Genomic DNA, 27,354 nt, shown 5'->3' on the forward strand with positions numbered 1-27,354 from the left:
TCCCTAGTGGGCCTTGGGGGTGAAGCAGCAAAGCAGGTTAGGTTTCTTGTAGGTGTGAATTCTCAGAGGTGTCCTAGTCTGAGCAAACTGAGGCCCAGAGAAGGCAAGCGGGGCATTGAGTCTCAGACGACCCACCAGTCAGGGTAATGGCTGCATCACCCAGGCCTGCCTGACAGCCTACGGCTTTTCCCACCACCCCAGCTAAACTCTGTCCTAGTCATTTACACCCTGTGTCTCCCATAGGGTCATCAGGGCCGGTCTGGGGCACCCCATGAAGCCACTGAGAAGCAGGGTGCACCATCTGTTGCAGAATGTGGGCAGCTCACGGCCAGACTCTGGACCTCAGTCTCTCTGTCTGCAAAATGGGACCGGGAGGTAGAGTAGGTGACATACTGACGATAGCGACTCCGCCACCTTTCTCTGCGAACCTGCTTAACAAAGAGCTTTTTTGTTTAAAAAAATTTTTTTTGATCTTGCTTTACAGAATACAGAGCACCGTCTCCCCAGAAATGGCCTTTGATTCCTCCCACAGCCTGAGGGAGGGATGAGCAAAGTCTCCTACAGACTGAGGCTATGAAAAGGAGAGTGTTTACCCAGATCACCTAGACACACCCATTCATTCACTCATTCACTCACTCAACAAATACTTACAAAACACCTACTATGTGTCAGGCTTGGTGAACACATCAGACAGAAATCCCAGCTCTTTCTAGTGGAAGGACAAATATTCACGATGTTCCTGCTATATGCTAGGAGTCTAGGGATCCTCTGGGAGAGGAACAAAAAGCACATGAACAGAATATAAATAAAATGCTTCCAAATAGTCCTAAGCATTAGAAAGGAGACAGGAGAATGTGGAGGTAAAGGAGAGCAGGTGTAAGGGTCTGGGCTTGGCCCGCCAGGGTGGGGCTGGGTGTGGGCCGCTCTTGGCCCAGGAGATCAGTGCTCCGTCTCTGGCAGGGTCTGTGGGAATCAAACCCTCCACCTTGACCTCATTCGCATTGGGCTTAATCACCAGCCAAGCGCCTTAAACTTCGAGAGGTCAGCACTACCCCTCCCTCTCAACTCCACTTCATGAACACACTGTCCATCAGCCCCACCTATGGGAAAAGCCTTAGACACCAACAGGGCTGGAACATGGGAGTTATCATGATTCCCAGGTGGGCTGGAGTGTGGGAGGCACTTTTCTGAGCAGACATGATCCAGGAACCCCAGATTGGGAAGAAAGACTAGACGAGAGAAAGTGTAAGGGAGGTGTCTTACTTATCTTCGAAGAAGAGGAAGACTCTCAATGAGATGGATTGACACAGTGGCTGCAACAACGGGCTCAAACATAGCAATGATTGTGAGGATAGTGCAGGACTGGGCGGCATTTTGTTCTGTTCTAACACAGAGTTGCTATGAGTTGGAACTGACTCAACGGCATCTAACAATTTAGTTATCCAGTGCTGTTATAACAGAAACACCACAAGTGTGTGGCTTTAACAAACAGAAATTTATTTCCTCACAGTTTAGGAGGCTAGAAGTTCAAATTCAGGGCACTGTCTCTAGGGGAAGGCTTTTTCTCTCTGTTGGCTCTGAAGGAAGGTCCATGTCTCTTTAGCTTCTATTCCTTGAAGGCATGGACCTTCATGGCATCTCTCTTCCCCCATCTCATCTTCCTTCACTCACTCATTTAATCTCTTTTATATCTCAAAAGAGATTGACTCAAGACACACCCTACACTAATCCTGCCTCATTAACGTGACAAAGACAACCCATTCCCAAATGAGATTATAACCACAGGCATAGAGGTTAGGACACACAACGTACATTTTGGGGGGACACAATTCAATTCATAACAGGAGGGAAGTCCTAGAGACAGGGACATTGACCCTGGTGACCTTCTGTTCCTGTCTCAGAGTCTTTTAAAGTACTGTTTCCCCTGCCAGGAACCCACCTGCCCCCCGATTTTGGTATGGTTGGTCCCATTCCATCGTTCTGTTCTCAGCTCAAGCTTCACCTTCCAAGAGGCTTCCCTGGCCTTCCAAGAGGCTTCCCTGGCTGCTTACTATAAATTATAGGTGTTAGGAATGGGATGAGTCATCACAGGTTTCTGTTTTATTTTCTTCAGGTAACACTTGTTGTGGAGCCATGGTGTCTCAGTGGTTAAGAGCTCAGCTGCTAACTAAAAGGTTGGCGCTTTGAATTTACCAGGCGCTCCTTAGAAACTCTATGGGTAGTTCTACCCTGTCCTACAGGGTTGCTATGTGTTGGAATCAACTTGACGACAACGGGTTTGGCGGTTCCATTGTTATTTATTTCATTGCCTGTTTGGGGCCAGGGGCTCTGTCTCACCACTGGGTCTCCCAGAACCTAGAACCTTGTCTTGGAACACAGTAGGTGCTTGATAAACATCTGTAGAATGAGCAATGGTCCAGAGCACTGCATGAGGCCCATCCAGTGCCCTCATTCGTCACCTCGTGGACCCTTGCTCACCCTTAGCTGGGTCGTCCTCGCATCACTTGTGTGCTTGGAGAGACTGCACCTGCCAGTACCCAGTGACATTTGCACGCAGACCACCTTCCCCTGGCGCTTTCCTCCCCACTGTGTGTCCCGCTGCCCTGAGACCAGCCTTCGGGGGCTCTTGTCAGGCAGCATCCTGGGCCCACTCTCCCAGCCCACCTGGTAGCAAACACCGACAGATGACCCCAGACAGTATCCTGTCTGCTTCACATCTCCTGGGTTCTCCTGCCTTCGGACTGGAACCTGCAGAAGGGCAGGGCCGAGTCTGCCCCACTCACGGCAGTGACCTGGTGCCCCCCCCGCACCTGCCACATAGACCCCTCCTGCCTACAAGGTCCCTGCTCTGGTCACCCCTCCTGGCCCCCTCCTTCATACTTACTCCCTCCAATCCATTTCTGCTGGGCCTTTGAGCCACCTTTCTGCCCCCAGTTCTGCTCAGGCCACTCCCCATTGCTCTCTGGGCAAAGCCAAGCTCCAGCGTTGGCATTCAATGCCCATCAGAGCTGGCCCCAGCCCTTCTCCTGCCCCTCAGCTGTGTGGGGCCTCTTTCCCCAGACCTCGAGCCTGGAGCCTCAAGCATCTGCTCTGTGCTCAGCCCTTTGCTTCACCAGTGCTGTTTCCCCCATCCCCACCCCAAAGACCCAAACACAGCCTTCCTGATGACCTTCCCTCTTCATGGCCTCATGCATACCCCTTATTGGGTGGGGATCTCTTCCTTCCCACATCTCAGTCCTCCCCAGCCCAGAAACTCCTCCTGGCAGGGCCATTTATTCTCAGTCTCTGTGTCCCCAGAGGCCAGAACATAGATGCTTAATGAACGATGAGTGAGTAGATTCCAACTCAATTTAACCAACATTTCTTGAGTGAGCGCCAAGGCCCTGCTGTGCTGGAAGTTTGACACTAGGAGTGCCGAAGCTGGCAGGATGCACTTAGCCCCACAAAGCTCATAATCTGAGATGAGCGAGTGTTGTGTCAGGGAATAGGTGAGCCTTGGAGCAGTCTAGATAGAGAAGGAATAGGTGCGTGGTAGAGGATAAAGGAAGACAGCCTCCCCTCCCCCTGCCCGTGGGAGCTCATGGTGCCATCAAAAAAGACCTGGATTTAAAGGGCAATGGACATGGAGTAGGTAGGCCCCAGCCCCAGGCTGAGCCACCAGAGTGAGATGGGCAGAGATGGAGGAGGGGCGACTTCCTGTTCCCAGGGCCCTGAGCACCTGCCCTCACTGACCCCAGGCTCCATCTGGTGTCACCTTGGCCCCTCTTGGAAGCCAATTAGGTCCCAGTTGCAAGTGGTGATTAGTATGATTAATAACGCCCCCAATCTCCCAGGTGCTGATTCAGCCCAGAGCTTAGGGAGGGGAGGTCACTTTATAAGGGCTTGGGGGGGGGAGTGTCTGAGCCCAGAGTCATTTGCTGGTGTCCTGGTGACTGATCCCAGCTTGGGCAGCATCTTCAGGTTGTAGCGCGTGGGCAGCCTTGAGGCCGCAGCCATGAATGGGACAGAAGGCCCGAATTTCTACGTGCCCTTCTCCAACAAGACGGGTGTGGTACGCAGCCCCTTCGAGTACCCGCAGTACTACCTAGCAGAGCCATGGCAGTTCTCCATGCTGGCCGCCTACATGTTCCTGCTTATCGTGCTTGGCTTCCCCATCAACTTCCTCACGCTCTACGTGACCGTGCAGCATAAGAAGCTGCGCACACCACTCAACTACATCCTGCTCAACCTGGCCGTAGCCAACCATTTCATGGTCTTTGGCGGCTTCACCACCACCCTCTATACCTCTCTGCATGGATACTTCGTCTTCGGGTCCACTGGATGCAACCTGGAGGGCTTCTTTGCCACCCTGGGCGGTAGGGGCTAAGGGCAGGTGGGCGGAGGGCTGCAAGGGGCTGGGGATAGCTACAGACCTAGGGATGGAGGCTGAGGGGCCTTCTTCTCACTGGACTCATCAGCATCATCCAGTACCTGTACCAGTTGTTGTTGAGTTGACTCTAACTCATGGCAGCCCCTTGAGTGTCAGAGTAGAACTGTGTTCCATAGGGTTTGCTATGGTTGATTTTTTGGAAGTAGATCTCCAGGCCTTCTTCTGAGTCACTTCTCGGTGGACTTGGACTGCCAACCTTTTGGTTAGCAGCCGAGGGTCTTAAACAGTTTGCACCACCCAGGGACTCCAGCATCATTCAAGGCCCTGGTTCATTCAATCAACAAACATTGTCAGTAATGATAAGATAGGTGCCTTTTGTTGAGGGCAGCCGCTAAACGTTCTTTATCTCATTGGAAGTGGGTCTATTGTCCCATTTTGTAGCAAGGAAACTAAGATTCAGAGGAAGCCAGTGCTGGAGGTCCCAGAGTGCTGGGGGCAGAGCTAAGTTCCATCTCTGTGGTTCTTCAGGCTAGGCTCTGCACTCCAAGCCTCTGTTGCCCTGGGAACAGCTGCACTGGGTGGACCCATGGTGGCCACTGGGGATAGAACTGGACAAGTCTTACCCTCCAGAGGCTTCCAGCCCAGGGCAGGAAGCCAACTCTCCCTCCTCTAGTCATTGAGTTTCTTCTGAGCACCCCCTCTGTGCTGGGTGGTAGGACCAATCCTTCCAGGACCACCTGATACCTGAGTGCCCCTCCAGCCTCTCTGCTGTGCTTGAATGCTTTTTGTGTTGGGGAGCTTATCACCTTCTGAAGAAACACTTTCACTGTTGCTGTTGTTAGTTGCTGTTGAGTCGATTCCGACTCATTATGACCCCAAGTGTGCAGAGCAGAACTGCACTTCTTAGGGTTTTCAGGACTGTGACCTTTTGGAAGCAGATTGCAGGCCTTACTTCCAAGGTACCTTTGGGTGAGTTTGAACCATCATCATTCCAGTTAGCAGTTCAGTGCTTAACCGTTTGCGCCACCCAGGGACACCACCCCTTTCACAGGGAGGCATTAGACCTGTGGCAATCTGTAGCTTTAAAAAGTGCTTTCAGACATTACCTTTCACTTGACTAGAAAACTGATGGGGGTGCCACAGGGATAATGGATCCCTGAGGCATGGAGAGGGAAGAGACTCATTTAGGGAAGTAACAGGGCAAGCCCAGAGCCTGGGTCTTCTGGCTCAGATCCAGGAACGTCTCCTGGGACACATAACAAGAAGGAGAGGCAAGAGTCAGGTTATTCCAAGCCAGGGCGGCCTGCTCTTCCTGGCCTTCCCTCCCTCACACGTCCAGGATGCTTCCCAGTCCTATTCTCAAGGACTCTGGTCATCATTGGGTGCTCGCTTCCTTCAATGGTCCCATTTCACTCAGGCTCAGTCCTGAAGGTGGGAGTGGAACAGAAGTTCCCCAAAGAGGTGGACACTTGTCTCCAGGGTCAGTTCAGTTTGTAACTGTTGTCCTGGAATCATTATTAGTGGTGTCCCCTTGCACTCTTGGAAATGTCCCGGTTTGGTTGATAAGTTATGCAGCCCCACTACCTACTGAGCTTCAGGGCTGAGGTGAAGGGCAGGCTTCTGGATTCCATCATTATTACCTTTCGCTTCCTCAGGACAGAGTGTCACCCAATCCTTCCTGGCCCCTAACAGAGGATTCCCGGGGCCTGGGTGCTTCCACTTCTCTGGGAGAGGGGAGACTAGCCCAGAGGGAGGGAGAACTTTCAGCTCCAGGTTCCCTCTACCGCTACCCTTCCTTCCACCAAGGCACTCAGCCTATTGCCCAGGAAGGACATGTCCTTCTCTAAAAACTTCCTACAACTGTGAACCATAGTCTGGCTTCAGTGCCCCTTGTGGCCCCAGTGCTTAACCGAACTAAACTAGGACTATCTGCTCACCCCTCTTGGGATACTGCCTGACCCTCATGGCCTCCCCTCCCCGTCTCATAGCCCTTCTTATCCTGTGCTCAAACGCCCACTCCAGGAGGGCTTCCCTCTGCCCTCCCCTGTAAGTAGCAGTGCCCCCTCCTCAGACAGCCAGGTGGGGTCCAGGCAGGGGCCGTGCTGACTGACTGCTGACTGCCTTGCAGGTGAAATCGCCCTGTGGTCCTTGGTGGTCCTGGCCATCGAGCGGTATGTGGTGGTGTGTAAGCCCATGAGCAACTTCCGCTTCGGGGAGAACCACGCCATCATGGGTGTCGCCTTCACCTGGGTCATGGCTCTGGCCTGTGCTGCGCCACCCCTCGTTGGCTGGTCCAGGTAATGGGGCTGGGTAGGAGGGAAGGGCCTCCAGCCAGGATTCAAACCCAGGGCTGTCTGATTCCAGGGACCGAGCTCTTAGGCCCCCTACCCCAAATGCCCACCCTGGCAACTCTCATAGTGTAAGGCTTAGGATAGGGGAAGAGGAACAGACCCTGATGTTACCATGGAGACTGGTCCTAGCCTCTGAGCCCCCTTGTCAAGGAGAATCTAAGCCTCACCAAACCTTCACCTTGGCTTTGCCCCTAATCCTCAACTAAGCCATGGCCAATTACAATCCTCTTTGGCCCAGTGCTCCACGGGCAGCCCTGACCTTGGGCCTCAGCATGGGAGAGGCCCAACCTTCCGAGTGTAGGCAGTGACTTTGGCCACTAGAAACTGGTCTAGTCTGGCCTCAGGCCATGGTCTCCAGATGGGGGCTGAGCTGAGAGGTGGTGGGGATGGTGTTAGGGTACCCAGACTAGGGACTGTAAGGACTGTGGCCAAAGAAGACAGAGCTTCCAAGGCTTCATGGTCCCTCTGCTCCAGGAAAATCCCACTCTCTCCTCCCTTTCATCCTCTCTAATCTTCCCGGGTCAGTTTCTCATCTTGCCCACTCTGAGCCCATCCCCACCTCCCAACCTCTCCCCCATCTTCTCCAATCTGGCCATTACATTCTCCAATGGGCATTCCACATACAATTTCTCTGTCCTCAGAAACCTCTGAAACACCCTCACTGCCTGCCCCAGGAGCTTCTGTTTCCAGAAGCTGCACAAAAATCCCCTCTCTACTCTGCGTGCCCATCTTTGGCCTAGAAAAGACTCTTACTCTATTGCTAGTGAGAGCCCAGGTTGTACAAACTGCCTCAAATACAGAGCTTGTGGGCATTTTCCTTCTGCCACAACTTTGCCCTGTGAAGTCCGAGTCCCCACCCTCCAGGCACTAGGAGACAGTTGACCTGGGGAAGAAACGGAACATGGGACAGTGGGCAGGCAGCAATGCAAAGAGAAATGTGGGGCCAGGCAGTCCTGGGAGCAGGACTGGGCCAGAGGCTAGCAGTCTGTCTTAGTCCCACAGCTGCCAAGTACAGTGAAACTACATTGTTTTTCACAAGGTACATGGGACTCCCTGGCCTCGGTTGATTCAAATTCACAATCACCCAGCCTAATAGGTATTTTATTTTCCCCATTTTACAGAGGAGTAAAGTGAGGCCCAGAGAAGGGCAGAGGCTGGCTCATGGCCCCACAACAAGTATGTTGCAGAGCCAGGATTCTGGCCTCTGGGGCCTGCTCCCAAAGACTCTCACAATTGGGGCCCCCTTTTCCTGGCCCCAGGTATATCCCTGAAGGCATGCAGTGCTCATGTGGGATCGACTACTACACGCTCAAGCCCGAGGTCAATAATGAGTCCTTCGTCATCTACATGTTTGTGGTCCACTTCACCATCCCTATGACCATCATCTTCTTCTGCTACGGGCAGCTGGTCTTCACGGTCAAGGAGGTATGTGGGCCCCAGCTCTGTCCCTCTGCTCAGTGCCTGGCTGTGCTAGGCCCTGGGAACAGGCATGTTGAGTGGGATGCCTGCCCCTGTCCTAGAACCAGTCTGGACACCAGGCCTCTCCCCATGCAGGCGGCTGCCCAGCAACAGGAGTCAGCCACCACCCAGAAGGCGGAGAAGGAGGTCACCCGCATGGTCATCATCATGGTCATCGCGTTCCTGATCTGCTGGGTGCCCTATGCTAGCGTGGCCTTCTATATATTCACCCACCAGGGCTCTGACTTCGGGCCCATCCTCATGACCCTCCCAGCGTTCTTTGCCAAGAGCTCTGCCATCTACAACCCCGTCATCTACATTATGATGAATAAGCAGGTGTTGTGGGCTGGGTGGGGAGGGTCACATCCTCAGTGGGGCCTCAGTCTTCCTTTCTGTGCAGTGCCCGCAGGGGAGTCAGTCTTCATCAGGGCAGAGTGCATCATGGGTAGGTAGCCTCATCTGGGAGCCCGTGTGAAAGGCAGATTCCTGGGCCCCACCCAGATCTACTGTATCAGAACCTCTGGGGGTGGGCCCAGGAATCTGCATTTCTAACAAGCCCTCCCAAGGATTCTGATGTTCATTAGGGCTTGAGAAGCATTGGTTCAAATGGTTTGGGAGGCTCGCTTTACAGTCAAATGGTCCAAGTCCCAAGACCGGGAATTGAACAGTGCCAGTTTCCATGAAGCTGAACAAGAAGCTAAAAAGTCTTATTCTGAGGCCAGAAGATCTGAACAGGTTAAAACATCCCTATAACAAAGACCTGAGTTTTCTCTGTTGAATCTATGATCCGGAGGGAAAAACAGTGTCTGGAGTCAGGCATGGGTTCAAAGCCCAGCTCTGCCATTTTCTAGCTGTGTGACCTGGGAGAAGTCACTTCAGTTGCTTCATCCACAGAAAGATAATTCACAGGAAGCTGCCGGCACAATAGTTTCTCACTCTGTCGGTGTCAAAGCCCCCTTGGGTTTGGTCTTTGGCATCTCAGAGTGGAGATAATTTATGCTAAGTTCCCTCCAGAGATCCAGGTTCGAGGGGAGAGGAGGTCTTGAAGGACAGAAGCAGGGAAGGAGTGAGAGGCAAATCTCTACCCTCACCAGGTTGCCAGGGCCCCACGCTGGGAGACCCTGATTCTGACCCACACTCCTTGCCTTCCAGTTCCGGAACTGCATGCTCACCACCATCTGCTGCGGCAAGAACCCATTCGGTGAGGAAGAGGGCTCCACCACCGCCTCCAAGACGGAGACCAGCCAGGTGGCCCCGGCCTAAGCCCTACCGAAGGCTCTGCACCGGCTAGAGGAGAGTCATACCCCCCGCACCTGCCCCAAGCCATAGCCGCCCCACCAGCAGGGTGCCTGTCGGAACCAGGCCACACAGGTTCCCTGATTTAAAAGAAGAAAAATAAAAATCATGAACTAACGAGAGAAAAATGAAGCTGCCCCCTCGGTGGGGTCAGCCTGAGGAGGGACCACACCGAGACCCCAATCTGGAGTTCCCAGGGGCTGATGGGACCTGTCTGCCTCCTCCCTCCTCATCTCTCAGGAACACAAGGACTCTTGCTCTCTGGAAAGTGTCCCTGCTTAGGGATAAGTGTCTAGCACAGAGAGGGGCACATAGTAGGTGCTTAATAAAAGCTTGATGGATGAAGGAAGGAATGGATGGAGGAAAGAATGGAGGAACGAATGGCTGGGAAAAATCTACCTGTCCTCTCAAAAGCATCTTAGCAACAGCAGCTCATACTTTTGGTTATGTGACCTTGGGCAGTTGCTTTCCCTCCGGAGCCTCCCTTTCTTGCCCCATAGAACAGAAATCCCAATCCTGGACCTGCCTCCTACCTAGGGCTGCTGTGAAGATCAGATGAGATTGTGTGTGTGTGTGTGTGCGTGCACATGTGCACGCATGTGTGTAAGCACTTTGTAAATGATAAAGAGCTGTACAGACTGTAGTTAAGGTCATGAATAATACCTATTAATATGATTAATTAACTACTGTGATTATCTCCTCTTGATAGTGATCATTTTGAGATTGACCATCCAGACAATGGGGTTTCACGCAGCCTCAGCACGTTTTTAAAAAGTAGCTAGGTGTTCAAGGCCATACCAGAACTGGTCCGGCTGCAGGGAGGGCCAGTCAAAGGAATGCAGTCAACAAACCTGTAAAAACAGCATCAGGGCCTGGAGTCTGGGGCCAAGGTCCAGGCCCAGTGTCTCCGTTTGCCGGGCCTCTCTCTCGGCTTCTGAGAAACACCTGGTCCTTCTGCCCTAGCTCCCAGGACACAGCATCTCTGGGTTCTGTACAGAGCTTCTAGCAGCCATGCCCATCCGCCCACATTCAATGACGAGCTGAGTCCCCGATGTCACTCTCGTCACACAGAGCTTAGAAACAAACAGTGGGAAATTTGGCTGGGCCCACCATCCCTGGGGTGTTCAGTTTCAGATTACAGCTCCCATGGTAGACAAGCCCCTGTTTCAGCAGCTAATAGTCTATTCTCCATTCTGGAGAGTCCTGGCTTCTAGGCCCAGGGAGTCAGAAGCAAGCCGCTTCCGTGTCTCGCCTTCCATTACCAAAGCCAGAAGCTCTAGCTCTTCCCAGCTCTGCCCGGAGAAAAAGGCAAACTGGGACATTAAAAGCTCAGCTCCTATACTTTGCGTTAATGTCTAGTGGTTCTTGTGGCTCTTAAGCATCTTATGTGCAGGATGAATTGAAACTGGGCTGCTTCCACCTGAGCCCTGGCCCTGGGATGCCTGGGCTGGGCAGCCAGCAGAGCAAAGCAGTCCAGAGTTCCTGGGGAGAGTGGCGGAATGGGGTACGGGGTTGGAGGAAGCAGTCCCAGGAATGGGGAAAGCCCCAGCTTTGGAGTCACCCCAGCTCAGGTGACCTGTGAAACTGCAAGCAAGTTTTTATTTCCACTTTTCTGAGCTCCCTTATCTTCAAAAGGGAATCTTAAAACTGACCTTGAGTGGATTCAATGAGACTGTGGGCTTTAAGCAGCAGCAGATGGAAGGATATTTTGGCAATGCCCAACCCAGGGCCTCACCTGCAAGGCGAACAGGATGGAGGAATAAATCTCAAGAGTCACCCCTATCTTCCAAGGTGGGCAAGGGTGGAGGGGCCGGAGGTAGAAGATCCCAGTGCTGTGGTGGGGCTGGGCCAGGGGACACCTGGGGTCTCAATTGTTGCACTTCATTGCTCTGTCTCACCAGGTGATGTCAGTCAGGATTCCTTTGGTTGTGACAGGAAATTCACTCATTCAGGCTGAAACAAAAGGGAGAAGTTTGGTGCACATAAACGAAGAGCCCAAGGCTTCAAGCACTGCTAGTTGGAGAAGTGCAGATGATGTTATCAGGGTCTGTCTCTCCCCATCTCCTGGCTCTACTTTCCTCTGTGCCACCAGCAGTTTCAGCTGGCAGAAAGGAGGCTTCTCTTTCCTATTATTTCTAGAAAAGGTCTCAGGTAGGATTCTCATTGGCCAGGCCTGGGTCACATGCTCTCGCCTAAGCCTATCACCATGGCTGGTATGGGGATTCATCCTCTAATTGGCCAAGCCAGCCCAGATAGTCAGCTCATCTGAAACCAAATGGTCTGAGGGTGGGAAGAGGTAGGTTCCCAAAGGAAATCCAGGGGTGTCATGACCAGAGGGAGCTAGGAGGCAGGTGGGTAGAACCAACAATGGCCCAGAGGATGAAGGGAAGGACAGTGGCATGTCAGCTGCCCTGCCTTGCAGGCAGCCCAATCCCAGCACTCCCTTGCCCCACCTTAGCCTCCAGAAAAACAAACAAACAAACAAAAACCCAACCTGCTGCTGTGTAGTCGATTCCAACTCATAGAGACCTTAGCCTCACATCAGGGGAAAAATTCTACTCTAAACCCAGAACATTTTTAGAAAAGAAAGCCTCTCTACCTCTTTAATTTACAATTATTTTACAGCCACTGATTGGATACCTGCAATATATAAAGGGACGTGCTGCTGGCTTAAAGCTGGCGAGAGGGTGGCACTGCCTCCTCTCCAGGCTCTCAACAGGTTTATTAAGTGCCTGCTGTATACACTTGTCGCTCCACTCAACTAAACTGAAGGAAGCCACCCTGAAGGATCAGGTCTTTGCTGTGACCTGGCCAGTCTCAGGGTCACAGGGCCCTCTCCCCACTGATCCTGCCTCTGGGAGCAGAGCAAGTGAGCCCCCAAGTCAGCAGGCACCAGATTCTATGTTGCTGGCCAGTGATTGCAGCCTGTCCCCCAGTAGGAGACCCGTGCACTCCTGAGAGCAATATGACCTTGAGGCAAGTCCCTGAACCTCTCTAGTCTCTCAGCTGTACAGGGGAGAATCATGCCAATGGGTAAAATTCTCTAAAGGGATTAATGAGATTATTGATATAAAGGATGCACACAGTGGGTGTCCAATAAATGTGAGTTACCATCCCAGAGATGCAAACTGAGTTCAAAGGAGGCAGCCCCTGATCTGGTAGCAGATAGACATATAAGGAGATTAATCTAGTAGGGGGGTTCTCAGGCTAGGGAGGAAGAGAGTGCTAACTGCCCCCAATATACATTCCTCTTTCTCCCTTCAGGAATATCACCCCAAGTTCTAGCTGAGCACTTAGCCACCTGGCACAAGACTGCAACTCCCAGCTTTCCTTGCACATAGGGTGGCATGAGATTAAGGTCTGGCCACCGAATGTAATCAACCTGGTCTCTGGGTTGTACATTTCAAAGAATGGAGATGCCCTCCACTTCCTCTCTTCTTTCCTTCCTACTAGCTGGAATGTAGTCATGATGTCCAGAGCTGCAGCAGCCCTATTGGATCATGAGATAGAATTTGTGGAGAATGGTAGAGCATCAGGATAGAAGGAGCCTGGGTTTCCAGTGCTGCCTTACCAGCCCTGGACACCTTATACTTGAATAGTTTTATGAGATAATGGTTTCACGGTTAAAAAAACAAACAAAAAAAACCAAAAAAACCAAACCTGTTGCCATGGAGTTGATTACGACTCATAGCAACCCTATAGGAAGAATAGAACTGTCCCACAGGGTTTCCAAGAACCAGCTGGTGGACTCGAACTGCTGACCTTTTGGTTAGCAGCCTGAGCTCCGACTGTAATTTTGAAGTCTTTGTTATAGCCCATACCTTAGCTAACATAGGGGGCTCCCAGGGTCTGAATTCAGGAAGATCTAAGTGTAGGCTGTCTCTGAATTTTAGCCTCTTCATGTTTAAATAAAATAGTGAATATAAAATATTTACATGGACATTGAACAATGGCAGTTATTACTATTTCTACCTTGCCCTTTACACATTTATTGACCTAAAGCCAGGATAAAAAAGTTTCAAATGTCCCATTGTTACAAGGGCTAGAGTTAGACGAAAGAGACCCCTAATATTTGCTTCCAAAAACCCACAACTGTAAGCTTCACAACTACTGGGAATTTCCACACATCGAAGGACCCCCATTCAAAGTTCTAAGACTGTAAAAAAGTTTTCAGCAGAACTTAGATTCCATACCTGTCCTCAGTAAAAAATTCATGTAGGTACACCCAGCAGCCTGCCATCTCTCCAGCAATCTGATCCTCACAATTATAACTTCCCTGTGAAAAGGCAATCCTCTTAAAGAATTTTTAGATCACGCAGTGCATTTTAGAACTTCTTCCCTCTGAAGGCAAAACTCTATGCTGGCACAGCCCAGGAGCAGGCTTTCAGATGAAGCTCGTGGGAATATTTGTATTGCTGTTTCTCTATTTCTTGATTCTTGGAAATGTCCCACAAATGTGATCAAAATTGCTGCCCCAATTTGCGCCAACTTCCATTTGCCTCTTTGCTTCGTGTTCATTTCCTGCGCTAGCATCGTTCCAGCAGATGTTTTCAGGCCTCCCTCTATTCAGCCAGGCTGGGCCCTGGCATGGGGACTTTTATACATCACAGCAATGTGTGTGGAGCACCTGTGTGTGCTGGGCTCTGTGCTGGGCACCAAGGACACCACCCGGAATAAAACAGGCACAGCCCTGCCCTCCCAGAGCTCAGGACCTAGTGCAGGAGACAGCTAAGACAGAGTTGTAATTCAGAGTGCTGGAGGGTTCCCGGGAGCAAGTCCAGGGGCCTGGAGGCACCCAGAGGAGGAGCCCCTAACCTTCCAGAGGTCAGGGAAGGCTTTTCTAAGGAAGTGATGTCTATGCTGAGTCCTAAAGGATAAGCGAGAAACAGTCCAGAGAAGGTAAAGAAAGGCTTCTAGGCAGAATGTATCCATTAGTTTAGACTGTGTGTGACAAACAATCCCGGAACTTCATGTCTTAAAACAACAAACCATGTATGTGCTGCTCATGACTCTGACTCAGCTGGGTACAGGTTGGGATTGTTCAAGCTCTCTGGTCTGCTGGCAGGTTGGCTGGTTGAATGGCTGTTGGCTGGACAGCAGGGGTCACTGGGCAATGGGTCTCTCAGTATCCGGCAGGCTAGCCAGGGCTTATTTGCAAAGCTAGGAAATGGCTTAACATCTCCTCTGCCATTTTCTATTGGTTAAAGCAATTCACAAGGCCAGCCGAGATTTAAGGAGTGTGAGAGGAGCTGCAAAGCCACACTGCAAATGGGTGTGGCTAGAGGGAGGTGCGAAAATTGGTGCCATTTTTGCATTGATCATGCGCATAGAGGAAACACCAAGAGCAAAGCCCAGAGACCAGCATAGCCTATTCTAAGAGCCACAGTGGCTGAATTGTGGGGCTCTGTAAGCCAAGCTGATGAGTTCAAACTTTCACCCTAGGGCAGTGGGAAGCCATGAAGGGTGCTAAGCAGGGGAGTGAGATAAAATTTCACTTTTGAACACTTTGATGGCCACAGCCTCCAACAATCTAAACCTCTGGGGATAGAGAACCCTCTGGAAAAATTCCGACAGTACAGGACTACATAGAGAAAAGTGCAAGTCTTTTTTAAACTCATCCCCTCCAAACCCCATGCCCTCCTCAGAGGTAATCACTGCTATATTTTCAGCCTTCACACACGCATGCACACATGCACACACACACACACACACACAAACACAGCATTGTCTTCTCAAAAATGGAAGCACACTCTGCACGTACATATACATCCAGATTCACTCATTTTCACTGCTGTATAATATTCCACTGTGTACACAGCCCACAGTCTGTTGATCCACTTCCCTCTTGATGAGCATCAAGATTGTTTCAAGTTTCTGCTGTATGATCAATACTGCAGTGCCCCTCCTTGCACATCAGCATAGGAGTCTCTCCCAGGTTTATGCTGTGGGTGGGTGGGATGTAGGTGACTGCATCCTTGGCCGCCTTAGATGTTGACAAATTGCTTCCTAGAATGGCTACCATCTTCCCCTGCCACCGGTGTGTCCGAGGGCTTCTTTCTTATTTCTCACATCCCTGACACTCAGTACTGATAGACATGTAAATACTTGTCATTCTGCTGGGTGTCAATAAAAACTCATCCTTGTTTTAATCCATCCCATTATTTTAAGTGGCTGCATACTAGTCTGCAGAAAGAGCCCCCAGAGATTTGCTTGGAGGTTAATTCTTTTTTTTTTTTCTTTTCCAAATAACGCAGCGACAGACCTTGTTGCAGGCATCTCTCTGCTCATAGCTGAGTGTCTGCGGACAAGAGTCCTAGAAATGGAGTGGCTGGGCTCCAGGGAATACGTCCCACACCCGGCTGCTGCCCCAGTTTATTACCCTGACCGGGGATTTGAGGGCCTGGCTCCCTGCATCCTTGCCAACACTCTGTCTTCAATTTTTGTCAATTCGATGGCAAAAATTGTATCTCATCATTGTTTCAATGTGAATTTCCCTGAACACCAAGGAGGTCCAGCATGCTTCCCTGTGTTTATCAGTCTTTCTAGTGAATTATCTATTTATATTCTTTGCCCATTTTCCCAAGGGACAGTGTCCTTATTTATGAAGACTTTTGCTAAACAATTTTATTTAAAAATGGCTTTTTCCTCCCTTAAAGATTTCTTTCTTAAAAAACCCAAACAAAACAGGAGAAGCGCTATGGCTCGGAGAGCTGGCTGGCCTTGGGAGAGGCTGTTGCCTGGCCTGGGTGTGTCTGCTCCCGGCAAACCCCACTGGTCCATCTCCATCTGCTATGTTTTTGGGAAATGAGGCCAGCAGTGGCCTGGGAACAGGAGCAAACATGGGGCAGCCTGCCACCCACTCAGCGGGTTTGGAGGGCCTCAGTGTCTGCCTTGGCAACCCAGGTGCTTCCAATTCCACCATCAGCACCGCCAGCCCTGGCTGACCGAGGGCCTGGGAGGGAGTGATCTCAGCTAAGGATAGCCCAGAGAGAACGACAGTGAAGAGGGGGTCTAAGTGGCCACAGACAAACCCTACCACCCTTGGGGATGCCAAAGAGGGCCTGCTTCCCCACAGTCACATCCCCAGTCTCCATCATTTTGCTGGTGGGGGCTGAGACCAAGAGAAGTCAAGTGACTCACCGAAGGTCACACAGAGGTGGGTGGCCAGGCCAGGGCCCCAGGGCAAGGAAGCAGAGCCTGAGTACCCCATCCCCTGCTCCTGCCCCAATCAGCTCAGCTGCTCCCAGCCCAGTCAGGGGTTGATTGGAGGGGTGGGCCAGCTGTGGCGTATAAGGGAGGCGGGCCTGACTCCAATTCCCATAGGGAAGGAGAGCTGGCGTCCTACACCTGCCCGTCCAATGGCTCCTGGGAGCTATGCTTACAGCGATACCTCGGAGGCCTCCTCAGCAGGGTTGGTGGGGCCAGCTGGGTCTGAGAAGCCAGGTAAGCAAGGGGATGCAACGCCTACCTCATCCCTGTGAGTCCATTCCCTGGGCTGTCCCAGGCCCTTCCTCCTCCCACCCTCCTCCTCTCCCAGCCTGGCCTCTCAGCACCCACCCTAGAGGCTATCGAGTTCAACTGCCCTTGTCGCAGAGGAGCTGCTGCCACAGGTAGTGGGGTCGGCCTGGGCTGAGGCTGGCCTAGCTCAGGGGAAGGGGAGCAACACTGCTCCAGCTGGAGCCCATTCCTGTCAGAGAGGGAGGCCAGGCTACAGCGGCAGTGCGGCTAATTGGAGGGACTTGGATTTGGGTCTGTATTCCAATTTTTAATCAATGAACAATGATCCGGGGTTCCTCTGGATGTGGGGCCCACCCAGGCCAACCAAATCCAGTTTATTCCCTTGAGTTGCCCCCAGGCTCCTCATAAATAGTTCCCATTTGATATTTGGCATATGCTTTAATGGTGGGAACCCAGGCTGGGAGGTCAGGGAAGGCTTCCTGGGGGAGGTGACCCCTGAAGGCTGGATAGGCCTCACCCAGGGAGGAGAGGCGGGACAGGGGAAGTGTTCTGAGCATTTGCAAAGGCTCCTTGGGGGTTCCAGGTGCTTGCTGGAGCACAAGGGTGGAGTTGCTGTCTCTGACTTGGGAAGTCAGGAGAAGTGTCCAAACTAAAGTGCCATTTGGGACTTGGAGGTTGAGTGAGTTGCTTGGGGGAACAAGGAAAAGAGCATCTCAGGCAGAAGGAACAGCATGGACAAAGGCCCAGAGGCAAGAGCCCTGGGGGAGCATCTGGGGAGCTGCCAGCCTTCCTGCTGGCTAGGGGCAGAGTTGGGGGACAGTGGGAAGAGGCGGGCTTTTGGGGTCCATCAGACTGGGCCTCCAAGCTGTGTTCAGGAGTGCTGACTCTTATACTGAGGACAGTGGAGAGCCACGGAGGGTTTTAAGAAGGGGGGTGAGGTTCGTGGGATGTGCTGGCGGGGAATGGATTGGAAGGGGAAAGAGGCTGAAGCCGTGGGAATGGAGAGGGGAGATCAGAAGAGAGAGAGAGGGAGAGACCCACGGGGAGGTGTGGAGAGGTTGTGGTTTGGGAGGAGAGGGGTTCTCGTGTGGACATCTGTGTGCAGACAGGTTTGAGGGAGGTGTGAGTTCTGTTTTGGACATTCAGGAATATAGCAGGTATTCAATAATTGCAGAATGAGGGGCTGAATCCAGCTGGAGAGGCTGGGGTTTAGTAGAACGAGCAAGTGTGGGGGCATGGAGGTGGTTCCTGTGGGCAGGACATGGATTAGGGAAGCTGGGGAGGGGTTGGAGTTGCCATCCGAGACCAGGCTGGAGGACCACTCAGGGAACGCAATAACCCTGCAGCTGGGAGGGCTTAGGCCCCTTAAAAGCCCCTGTCCCCACTGTACAGATGGGAAGATTGAGGCCCAGAGAACGGAATGAAATTCCTGAGGTTGCAGGGTTCGACCAGGTGGGATTCGTTCCACCAACCAACAGACTTTGACCTCAAAGCAAATCTTCCAGGACACTGGTTCTTCCTGGCCAGGATGCAGCTGGGAATGGATTGAAATTGTTTAGGCCTTTTTATAGTTTTAGAGTTCTCAGGTGGGTTTATTTTTCTTTCTTTTAAATAATATTTTATTCCATTTTCAGTGAAGGTTTACACAGCAGTAGGTTACCATTCAACAATTTCTACATAAGGTATCCAGTGACATTTGTTACATTCTTCACAATGCATGAACATTCTCAATATTTTCACTCTGGTTGAAATGTTCAATTTCCATTAATCTAGTCTCCCTGCCCCCTTATCTTCTCATCTTTATTTTAAAGTAATTGTTGACCATTTAGTCTCAGATAGGTGATTTTTAAAAAAGAGCACGGTACTCACGGGTGATATTCTTTATTTTGTGAGTCAATCTGTTTTTAGCTAAGAGGTAAACTTGGCAGCTAGTTTTGGTTCAAGGTTTGAAAAGTATCTCAGGGCAATAGTCTCAGAGTGTCCTCCAGTCTCACCCAGCCCAGTTGTTGTTGTTTTTAGGTGCAGTTGAGACAGTTCTGACTCATAGCAACCCTATGTACAACAGAACGAAACACTGCCCAGTCCTACACCATGCTCACAATCGTTGTCATGCCTGGGCCCATTGTTGCGCCACTGTGCCAATCCATCTCCTCGAGGGTCTTCCTCTTTTTCACTGACCCTCTACCTTACCAACCACGATGTTCTTACCCAGGGACTGGTCCCTCCTGATAACACGTCCAAAGTATATGAGATGAAGTCTCACCATCCTTGCTTCTAAGGAGCTTTCTGTTGTGCTTCTTCCAGGACTGAGTTGTTCATTCTTTTGACAGTCCATGGTATATTCAGTATTCTTTGCCAACATCATAACTCAAAGGCATCAATTCTTCAGTCTTCCTTATTCATTGCCCAGCTTTCGCATGCATATGAGGTGATTAAAAATACCATGGCCTGGGTCAGGCGCACCTTTGTCCTTAAGTGACATTTTTGCTTTTCAACACTTTAAAGAGATCTTTTGCAGCAGATTTACCTAAAGCAATGTGTTGCTTGATTTCTTGACTGCTGTTTCCATGGGTGTTGATTGTGGATTGAAGTAAAATGAAATTCTTGACAACTTCAGCCTTTTCTCCACTTACCATGATGTTGTTTATTGGTCCAGTTGTGAGGATTTTTGTTTTCTTTATGTTGAGGTGTAATCCATACTGAAGGCTGTGGTCTTTGATCTTCACCAGTAAGTGCTTCAAGTCCTCTTCACTTTCAGCAAGCAAGGTTGTGTCATCTGCATAACACAGGTTGTTAATGAGTCTTCCTCCAATCCTGATGCCCTATTCTTCTTCATATAGTCCAGCTTCTTGGATTATTTGCTCAGCATACAGGTTGAATATGTATGGTGAAAGGATGCAACCCTGACACACACCTTTCCTGACTTTAAACCATGCACTATCCCCTTTTTCTGTTCAAATGACTGCTTCTTGATCTATGTACAGATTCCTCACAAGCACAATTAAGACAGACTAGGAAAAAGGGCCTGGCAGTCTACTTCTGAAAAGAATTAGCCAGTAGAAACCTTATAAATAGCAGTGGAACATTGTCTGATACAGTACCGGAAGATGAGCCCTTCAGGTTGGAAGGCACTCAAAAGATGACTGGGGAAGAGCTGCCTCCTCAAAGTAGAGTCAACCCTAATGACATGGATGGAATCAAGCTTTTGGCACCTTCATTTGCTGATGTGGCGTGACTCAAAGTGAGAAGAAACAATTGCAGACATCCATTATAGGAATGTGAAATGTATGAAGTATGAATCTAGGAAAATTGAAAATTGTCAAAAATGAAATGGAACGCATAAACATTGATATCCTAGGCATCAGAGAGCTGAAATGACTGGTATTGACCATTTTGAATCAGACAGTGGTATAGTTTACCATGCTGGGAATGACAATTTTAAGAGGGATGGTGTTGCATTCATTGTCAAAAAGAACATTTCAAGATCTATCCTGAAGTACAATGCTGTCAGTGATAATATCCATACGCCCACAAGGAAGATCAGTTAATATGACTATTATTCAAGTTTATGCAACAACCACTAAGGCCGTAGATGAAGAAATTGAAGATTTTTACCAAATTTTGCAGTCTAAAATTGATTGAATGTGTAATAAGGATGCATTGATAATTACTGATGTTTGGAATGGGAAAGTTGGAAGCAAAGAAGAAGAATCAGTAGTTGGAAAACATGGCCTTGGCGTTAGAAACGATGTCAAAGATCACATGATATAATTTTGCAAGACCGATAACTTCTTCACTGCAAATAGTAAAAAAAAACAAGTAGCTTCTTTTAACAACATAAATGGTGACTATACACATAGACCTTGCCAGATGGAATAACACAGGAATCAAGTCAACTACATCTATGGAAAGAGATGATGGAAAAGCTCAATATCATCAGTCAGAACAAGGCCAGGGTCTGACTCCAGACCAGACCATCAATTGCTCACATGCAAGTTCAAGTCGAAACTGAAGAAAATTAGAACAAGTCCAGGAGAGCCAAAGTACGATCTTGAGTATATCCCACCTGAATGTAGAAACCATCTCAATAATAGCTTTGGCCAGCCCAGTAGGTCTGCTTTTTTTTTTTTTTTCAGGAATTTAGGAGATTCCGTTTCACATTTTTCTCCCATTCTATCAGGTCCATCTATTGTGGCCAGGTGGGTTTATTTTTCTACTTCTTTTTTTTAAAACTATATTTCTAACCAATTGATTCCTTTTTGAGTCTTTAAATTTCACAAATTGATTAGAAATCCACATTTTAAAGGCATGTTTAAATCATATTCCATGTTTAAATCACTTTTGTGCATCTTAGGGTGACTGACAATTTCTCATGCTGTTCCCTCTCCCCCCGACCTCCTTGATCCAACTCCCTTTTATAACTTTTTAATAATAGCCTTATTGAGATATAATTTATATACCTCCAACTCACCCTCTAGAAGTATAAAGTCAAAGGTTTCTAGTGTATTCACAGAGTTGGGCAACCATCAACACAATCCATGTTAGAACATTTTCATCACCCCAGAAAGAAAACTCTTGCCCATTTGCAGTCACTTCCCATTCTCATGTCCCCAGCCCCGGGAAATCTCTAATCACTTTCTGTCTCTATGGATTTTACTTTGCTGGACATTTCATATCAATGGCATTATGCAACATGTGGTCCTTTTGTGTCTGGCTTCTTTCTCTCAGCATAATGTCATCAAGGTCCATTTGTGTCATAGCCTGTATCAGTGCTTCATTTCTCTTTATGGCTGAATATTATTCCATTGTGTGGATGTACTGTATTTTGTTTCTCCATTCATCTGTTGATGGACAGTTGGGTTGTTTCCATGTTTTGCCTGTTGCGAATAGTGCTGTAGTGAACATTGGTGAACAAGTTGTTGTATAGAGATGTTTTCATTTCTCTTGGGTATATACCTGCAGTGGAATTTTTTTTGGACCTTTTCACTATGAAAACTTTCAAACAGATACAAAGGTAGATAGAATAGTATACTATGCACTCATCACCCAGCTTCAACAGTTATCAGCTCACGGCCACTCTTCTTTCACTTACTGAGTTATTTTGAGGCAAATCCCAGACTTATCATTTCACCTATAAATATTTTAGTATTTATCTTTAAATATAAAAACCTTTAAAAAATAATCGTACTACCATTAGCACCCCTGAAACAATTAATAACCTTCTTAACATCATCAGTTATGTCCAGTGTGCACATTTACCTGACTGCCTTTGTTTTTTTCCCCCAGTTGGATTGTATAAATTATGCTCTGAGACTAAGGAAGGACCCCACACTGCATTTGGTTGAAAGTCTCTTAAGTACCCTTTATTCTGTCGGCTGCACCTCCCTCTTTTTCCCTTCCTTATTGTTTATTTGGAGAAAAGAGCAGGCTGTGCCTCTGGGAGAGTTTCTCACGTCTGGGTTTTGCTGATCGCATCCTGTGGTGATCTTGCAGAACCCCCCTGTTTCCTGGAAAATGGTCATTAGATCTGGAGACCTAGCTGATTCAGGCATGTTGGTTTGTTTTGTTTTGAAGAACATTTAATTCTTTAAAGAGAGAGAGTCTCAGTGAGCTCAGTGGGTGTGTGCATGGCCCTGCGCTCAGTGGCACCGACCGAGCATGTGTTTGACCCTTGCCAAGCCCCTTTCCCACCGTGGGGCTGGATGTCCAGCCAGCATCTGATGCTTGCTTCACCAAGTCCAGGTCTCTCTTGGGGCTGGGGCAGGGCCCGGGCACCTGGTGATGCTCTGCTGTCCGCCCGCAGGCCCGAGCCACAGCGGTGTCCCTGTGCAGCGCCGCAACCCCACAGTGCTGCGCATGGTGCTGGAGGCTCTGCAGGCTGGAGAGCAGCGGCAAGGCACTTCGGTGGTGGCCATCAAGCAGTACATCCTGCAGAAGTACCCGACGGTGAGCGTCATCCGACTCAAGTACCTGCTGAAGCATGCCCTAGCCAAGGGCATCAACCGGGGCCTCCTCATGCGGCCCCTCAACTCCAAGGCCAGGGGGGCCACCGGCAGCTTCAAAGTAAGCCCACCAGGCAAGAGGGGCCAAGAGGCTTCAGGAGCCGGGTTGGACATTAATCCTGGCTTCCTCTTTTCTCAGTCTCAGCTTTGCCATGTGCTGTGCCAGGAGTGACTTCCTCCTTCTATCTTCTCAACTTATTCTTCCTATGGGTCTTAGCTGAGATGCTCTCTCCTCTGAAAAGACTGGTTTATGTGCCCCGTCTGAGCCCCCATGGTCCCTGTCACCCCAGGGGTGTCCATCCTCACCTATGAGATCAGATCATGGCCATGTCAGTTGGGCTTACTCCTGGGTCCTGGTACCCAAGGCCCCTTCCCAGAATTCCTCACCATAGATGAGGCAAACCAGACCCTGGCTGTAGAAGGTCACCAAGCTGGAGCTGACTCCCTGTTCTCTCTGGCTCCAAACTTGAGAGAAGTGCTGGCTCCTCCCTGAGCTAACACTTCTTCCCTTTTCAAGAGGAAGGGTCCCAGCCTGATAACGAGGCTTCGAGAGAGTCCTGTCCACGGTCACTGAGAGCTAAGGGAAGATTTCGGACAAAATCAAACCCCAACATTGTGAGTGTCAGCTGCCACCAGGGAAATCTCAGGGACTCAGACATGGGATCTGTCTTGTCAATGGTGTGCCCTAGTATCTTGCCCAATGTCTGGGGACATAGCAGTTGGTCTGATAGCTGCCATGGAATATTGTGGAACATTCTGAACCTGCCGTGTGCCAGCCCCTGTGGTAACTGTGTGACTGACCACAGGAAGTCCCGCCCTCGTAGAACTCCTGGGTGAGGGTTAGAGCTTGGACAAAAGTCATGGCAAGGCCAGGTAGGTAGGGTGGGTGAACTTGGAGGCTGTACCCACAGAGTGAGGGCTTCAGGAAGGAGGTTGTCCCTCACCGAGTGGGACAAAAGAGAGTATTAATAGAGGGCCCAGGGTCTGGAGTGGCTATTCCCCTGACTGAATCCTAGCTCTGCTGCTCAGTAGCTTTGTGCTTTTGGCAAGTGACTCTTCACCCTCTCCAAGCCTCAGTTTCCCCATCTGTAAAATGGGATCAATAAGTGGCTCCTTCTATCGGGGAGGAGTAAATGGAATAGCCCAGAGCCTGACCCAGGGCAGGAGATGTTAGTCAGAAGGAGGAGGGTAATGCAGGGGACTGAGGAGGCAAGCAGAGAGCAGCAGAGGGGGAGCAAGTGGTGGGTTAGGCACTTGGGTCTGTAAGCCAGTCAGGAAAGTGGGCTGAGAGAGGATACAGGAGTTGAGCAGGGGAGTTGGGGACCATGGGTGTCCTGGAGATGGGAATATGTGTGCAGGTGGGGGTGGGGTACAGTTTCTGATCCTGGTGGGTGATGGGAGCCCTGAGTGTTTGGGATGGGGGCAGTAATGTCATCAGAGCTCGGCTCTGGAGGGATAGGGACTGCCTGCTTGCCAGGGGACCTCTGTCCCCTGGCACTCACCTCTCCCAGTGGGAAGAAGTTTGTCACCCTTGTGGAGATGAGAAAGCCAAGGAGGCTGGTCCAGGGAAGACATGACTGGGCTGCAGCTCACAGCTGGGAGGGCCGAGGCCTCTGTGAACTCAGAGCCCATGATCCTCCAGACATGGGAGAGAAGGAGAGGTGAGAGGGAGCCGGGCTTTTGTGGAGAGGCCCATGGGAGGGTCAAAGGGGATTCATAGACTCACCATCCTGAAGGATGCTGGTGGGGGGAGAAAAGGATTCAGGGCTCACAGTGCACAAGTTGTGCTCCCAAAAACCTGGTTTTGAGGCTCTGGGATGCAGGGGTGAGTTGAGCAAGATTTCTCTTTTACCCAGCTCTAAGAGCTTTTTTTTTTTTTTTAAGAGCTGCTTAACCGCCCCCCGCAGAGGGGAGGCACCAGCCTGGGATGTCAGCTGACGTGGGACCTCAGGCAGGCTAGTCACTTCTGTGCCTCGGGTTCCCATTAGGAGACACCCAGTGAGTCGTGGCTGTGTATCTTCTAGTGCCCTAGCCACCTTCTTAGCGCCCTTTCCCTGGAATGGGCTCTTCTTCCCCTGAGGCTTACACAGGGTGTTGGGGCGTGAGATGCTGAGAACCTCTGCTCTCGATCCCACCCCATTCTCTCCTCTTCCAGTTAGTTTCCAAGAAAAAAAGAATAATCCAGCCTAGAAAGACGTCCACCGTCATGGCCACCCAAAAACCCAGTGAGGCCAAGAAGAAGGGCCCCAAGAACCCCAGCAAGGCAAAGAAGGACCCTCCCAACCTGAGTGAGGTGAAAAAGGTGCCCAAGAAGACGGATAAGGTGAAGAAGTTTCCCCCCAAGCCAGATACACCCAAAGAGAAGGCACCCAAGAAAGGCGGCAAAGCCAAGGCCAAAGTGGCAAAAGTGGGTGAGGCCAAGAAGGTCCCCCCCAAACTCGAGAAGGCCACAAAGGCTCCTCCCAATGCTGCTGGGCTCAGTGGGAAGTCAACCGTTAAAGGCAGCAGCAGCAGCCAAGGTGGGTGTGTGAATGGATAGAGGAGGGTATTGGATGGTAGGGGGAGGGGAGGATGCAGGGCAGTCCGGCTCTGGGGAGGGGGTTTCCTTATCTAGTAAATGTGCCCAGTGGGCTCAGCTTGACCTGGGGAGACACAGGCTTCTGGTAGCTGGGCAGGGGGGCAGGGGGTAAGAAATGGGGCAGACATTTAAAAGGTTGTCAGTGGGGAAGCAGGCACTGGGAACCCAGAGGAGGAGACTGACTTATCCAAGGCAGGGATCTGGGAAGCCTTTCTGGAGGAGGTGTCCTAAGCAAGAGAACAATGTGTAAGAAAGGCTGGAGAAATAAAGAAGAGGAACTTTTGAGGACTGCAGATAGTTCTGTCTGTCTGTAGTGTCAGGAGCAGGAGCCAAAGGGAAAGATTGCGCAGGGCAGGCAGGAGGCTGGACTTTTATCTGGAGGGCAGTGAGGAGCCACGGAAAGGTTCTGTTGTTAGCTGCTGTTGAATAGGCCTCCAACTTATGATGACCCCATGCACGATGGAGCAAAACACTACCCAGTCTGCTCCATCCCCACAATCGGTTGTGGGTGGACAGTTGTGATCCATAGGACTATCAGTGGGTGACTTTCAGAAGTAGTTTGCTAGGTCTTTCTCCCTAGCCCCTCTTAGTCTGAAACCTATTTAGCATCAGAGCAACACACAAGCCCCCGCTGACAGATGGGTTATGGCAGGGCATGAGGCGTGTTGGCTGGAAATTGAACCCAGGTCTCTCACATGGAAAGCGAAAGTTCTACCACGGAACCACCGCTGCCTCACAGGGGAGAGCTGGGGTCAGCATGATTGTTAAAAGTGTGTCCTAGCTGCCATGTGGAAGACGGACTGAAGAAGACCTGTGAGAATTCAGGTGGTGTGGGCGGGAAGCAGGGTGCCTGCCCTCACGCTTCACATGGATGATGTGATCGTCATCTATGATCTAGTTAACCCTCCAACCAGCCTATGAGGTTGGTACTATTGTCCCCAGGTTGCAGACTGGTTGGTAAGTGTCAGGCCTGGGACCCTGCGAGGGGCTCTCCCCCTGACCCTCCGTGCTGCACCAGCAGCTCCTCCTGAACAGAGTCATTCCCCCTCAGCCCCTCGTCCAGCAGATGCTGAGGCCCCCAGGAAAGCAAACACTGGCAATAGGAGTTCCAAGGCCAAGGCTCCCAAGGTAGGTGCTACCTGACTTCCCTGGTCTATCTGAACAGGCCAGGGCTCGTCCTATTCCCTGCCCCTGGAGGCCTCGGTCAGCAAAAGCGGAGTGCATTTTACCCACTAAAAAGCACAGTTCACCTTCTTCTCCCCCCGGCCTTCCAGCACCCTGGGATATTACCGTCCCATTTTACAAATAAGGAGCTGAGGCTCAGAGCGGTGATGTCACTTGTCCAAACCAACCAGAGCTGGGGTTAAACCCTGCACCCATGTGTTCCAAGCTCTGTGCCCAACCTTGTCCCGCTCCTGGTTTGCTTTTTTGTAGGGAAAGAATGGTGCTACCTTCCCAGCAACAAAGAAGACAGCAACCACAGCTGGGGCCCCTAAAGGGGCAGTTGCCCAGGGGGCTGGAAAGGAGCCGAAAGCCAAGGCCATGGCTCCACCCAAAGGCAAGGGCAGCAGTGGGTCCAAGACAGCCCCTGTGCACCTGGCCAAGAAGACAGAGGCTCCCAAGGGCCCAAGAAGGCCTGGGCTGCCTGCCAAGGCCTCGTTGTCTAAGGTGTCCCTTAAGAAAGCAAAATCTGAGAGCTAGAGGCTGGGGTAGAAAGCCTGAGATTCACCTTGAGTTTTTATTCCCCAATAAAAGGTCACTATTTATTTAATTGCAGCCTATTTGTCAATAAAGATTTGTTTTCACCCACAAATTGGTGCAGGCTGAGGTCCAAGGATTTGG

The 27,354-nt window shown here is 50.5% G+C and overlaps 2 protein-coding genes across 2 annotated transcripts; both read left to right on the top strand.

Annotated features, from left to right (window-relative positions):
- Nucleotides 1–3,994: 3,994 nt before the first annotated feature.
- On the top strand, nt 3,995–9,441 carry RHO (rhodopsin). Its single transcript, XM_049862842.1, has 5 exons — nt 3,995–4,355; nt 6,498–6,666; nt 7,980–8,145; nt 8,275–8,514; nt 9,331–9,441. Exons 1-5 carry the CDS (start codon nt 3,995–3,997, stop codon nt 9,439–9,441), a joined length of 1,047 nt encoding a protein of 348 aa, XP_049718799.1.
- A 13,272-nt stretch (nt 9,442–22,713) lies between these two features.
- On the top strand, nt 22,714–27,213 carry LOC126064389 (histone H1.8). The gene is made up of 4 exons (XM_049863415.1): nt 22,714–22,995; nt 25,090–25,453; nt 26,534–26,640; nt 26,947–27,213. The coding sequence occupies exons 1-4, from the start codon at nt 22,714–22,716 to the stop codon at nt 27,211–27,213; spliced, it is 1,020 nt and encodes a 339-aa protein (XP_049719372.1).
- The last annotated feature ends 141 nt before the right edge of the window (nt 27,214–27,354 follow it).

This window comes from Elephas maximus, chromosome 20 (genome assembly GCF_024166365.1).
Source record: "Elephas maximus indicus isolate mEleMax1 chromosome 20, mEleMax1 primary haplotype, whole genome shotgun sequence".
Lineage (NCBI taxonomy): Eukaryota > Metazoa > Chordata > Mammalia > Proboscidea > Elephantidae > Elephas > Elephas maximus.

Coding starts and splice junctions, on each gene's coding strand:
- RHO (XM_049862842.1), top strand. CDS start 3,995: ATGAATGGGACAGAAGGCCCGAATTTCTACGTGCCCTTCTCCAACAAG. Junction 4,356..6,497: donor CTTCTTTGCCACCCTGGGCG/GTAGGGGCTAAG, acceptor ACTGCCTTGCAG/GTGAAATCGCCCTGTGGTCC. Junction 6,667..7,979: donor CCCCTCGTTGGCTGGTCCAG/GTAATGGGGCTG, acceptor TCCTGGCCCCAG/GTATATCCCTGAAGGCATGC.
- LOC126064389 (XM_049863415.1), top strand. CDS start 22,714: ATGCTCTGCTGTCCGCCCGCAGGCCCGAGCCACAGCGGTGTCCCTGTG. Junction 22,996..25,089: donor GGGCCACCGGCAGCTTCAAA/GTAAGCCCACCA, acceptor CTCCTCTTCCAG/TTAGTTTCCAAGAAAAAAAG. Junction 26,641..26,946: donor CCAAGGCCAAGGCTCCCAAG/GTAGGTGCTACC, acceptor GCTTTTTTGTAG/GGAAAGAATGGTGCTACCTT.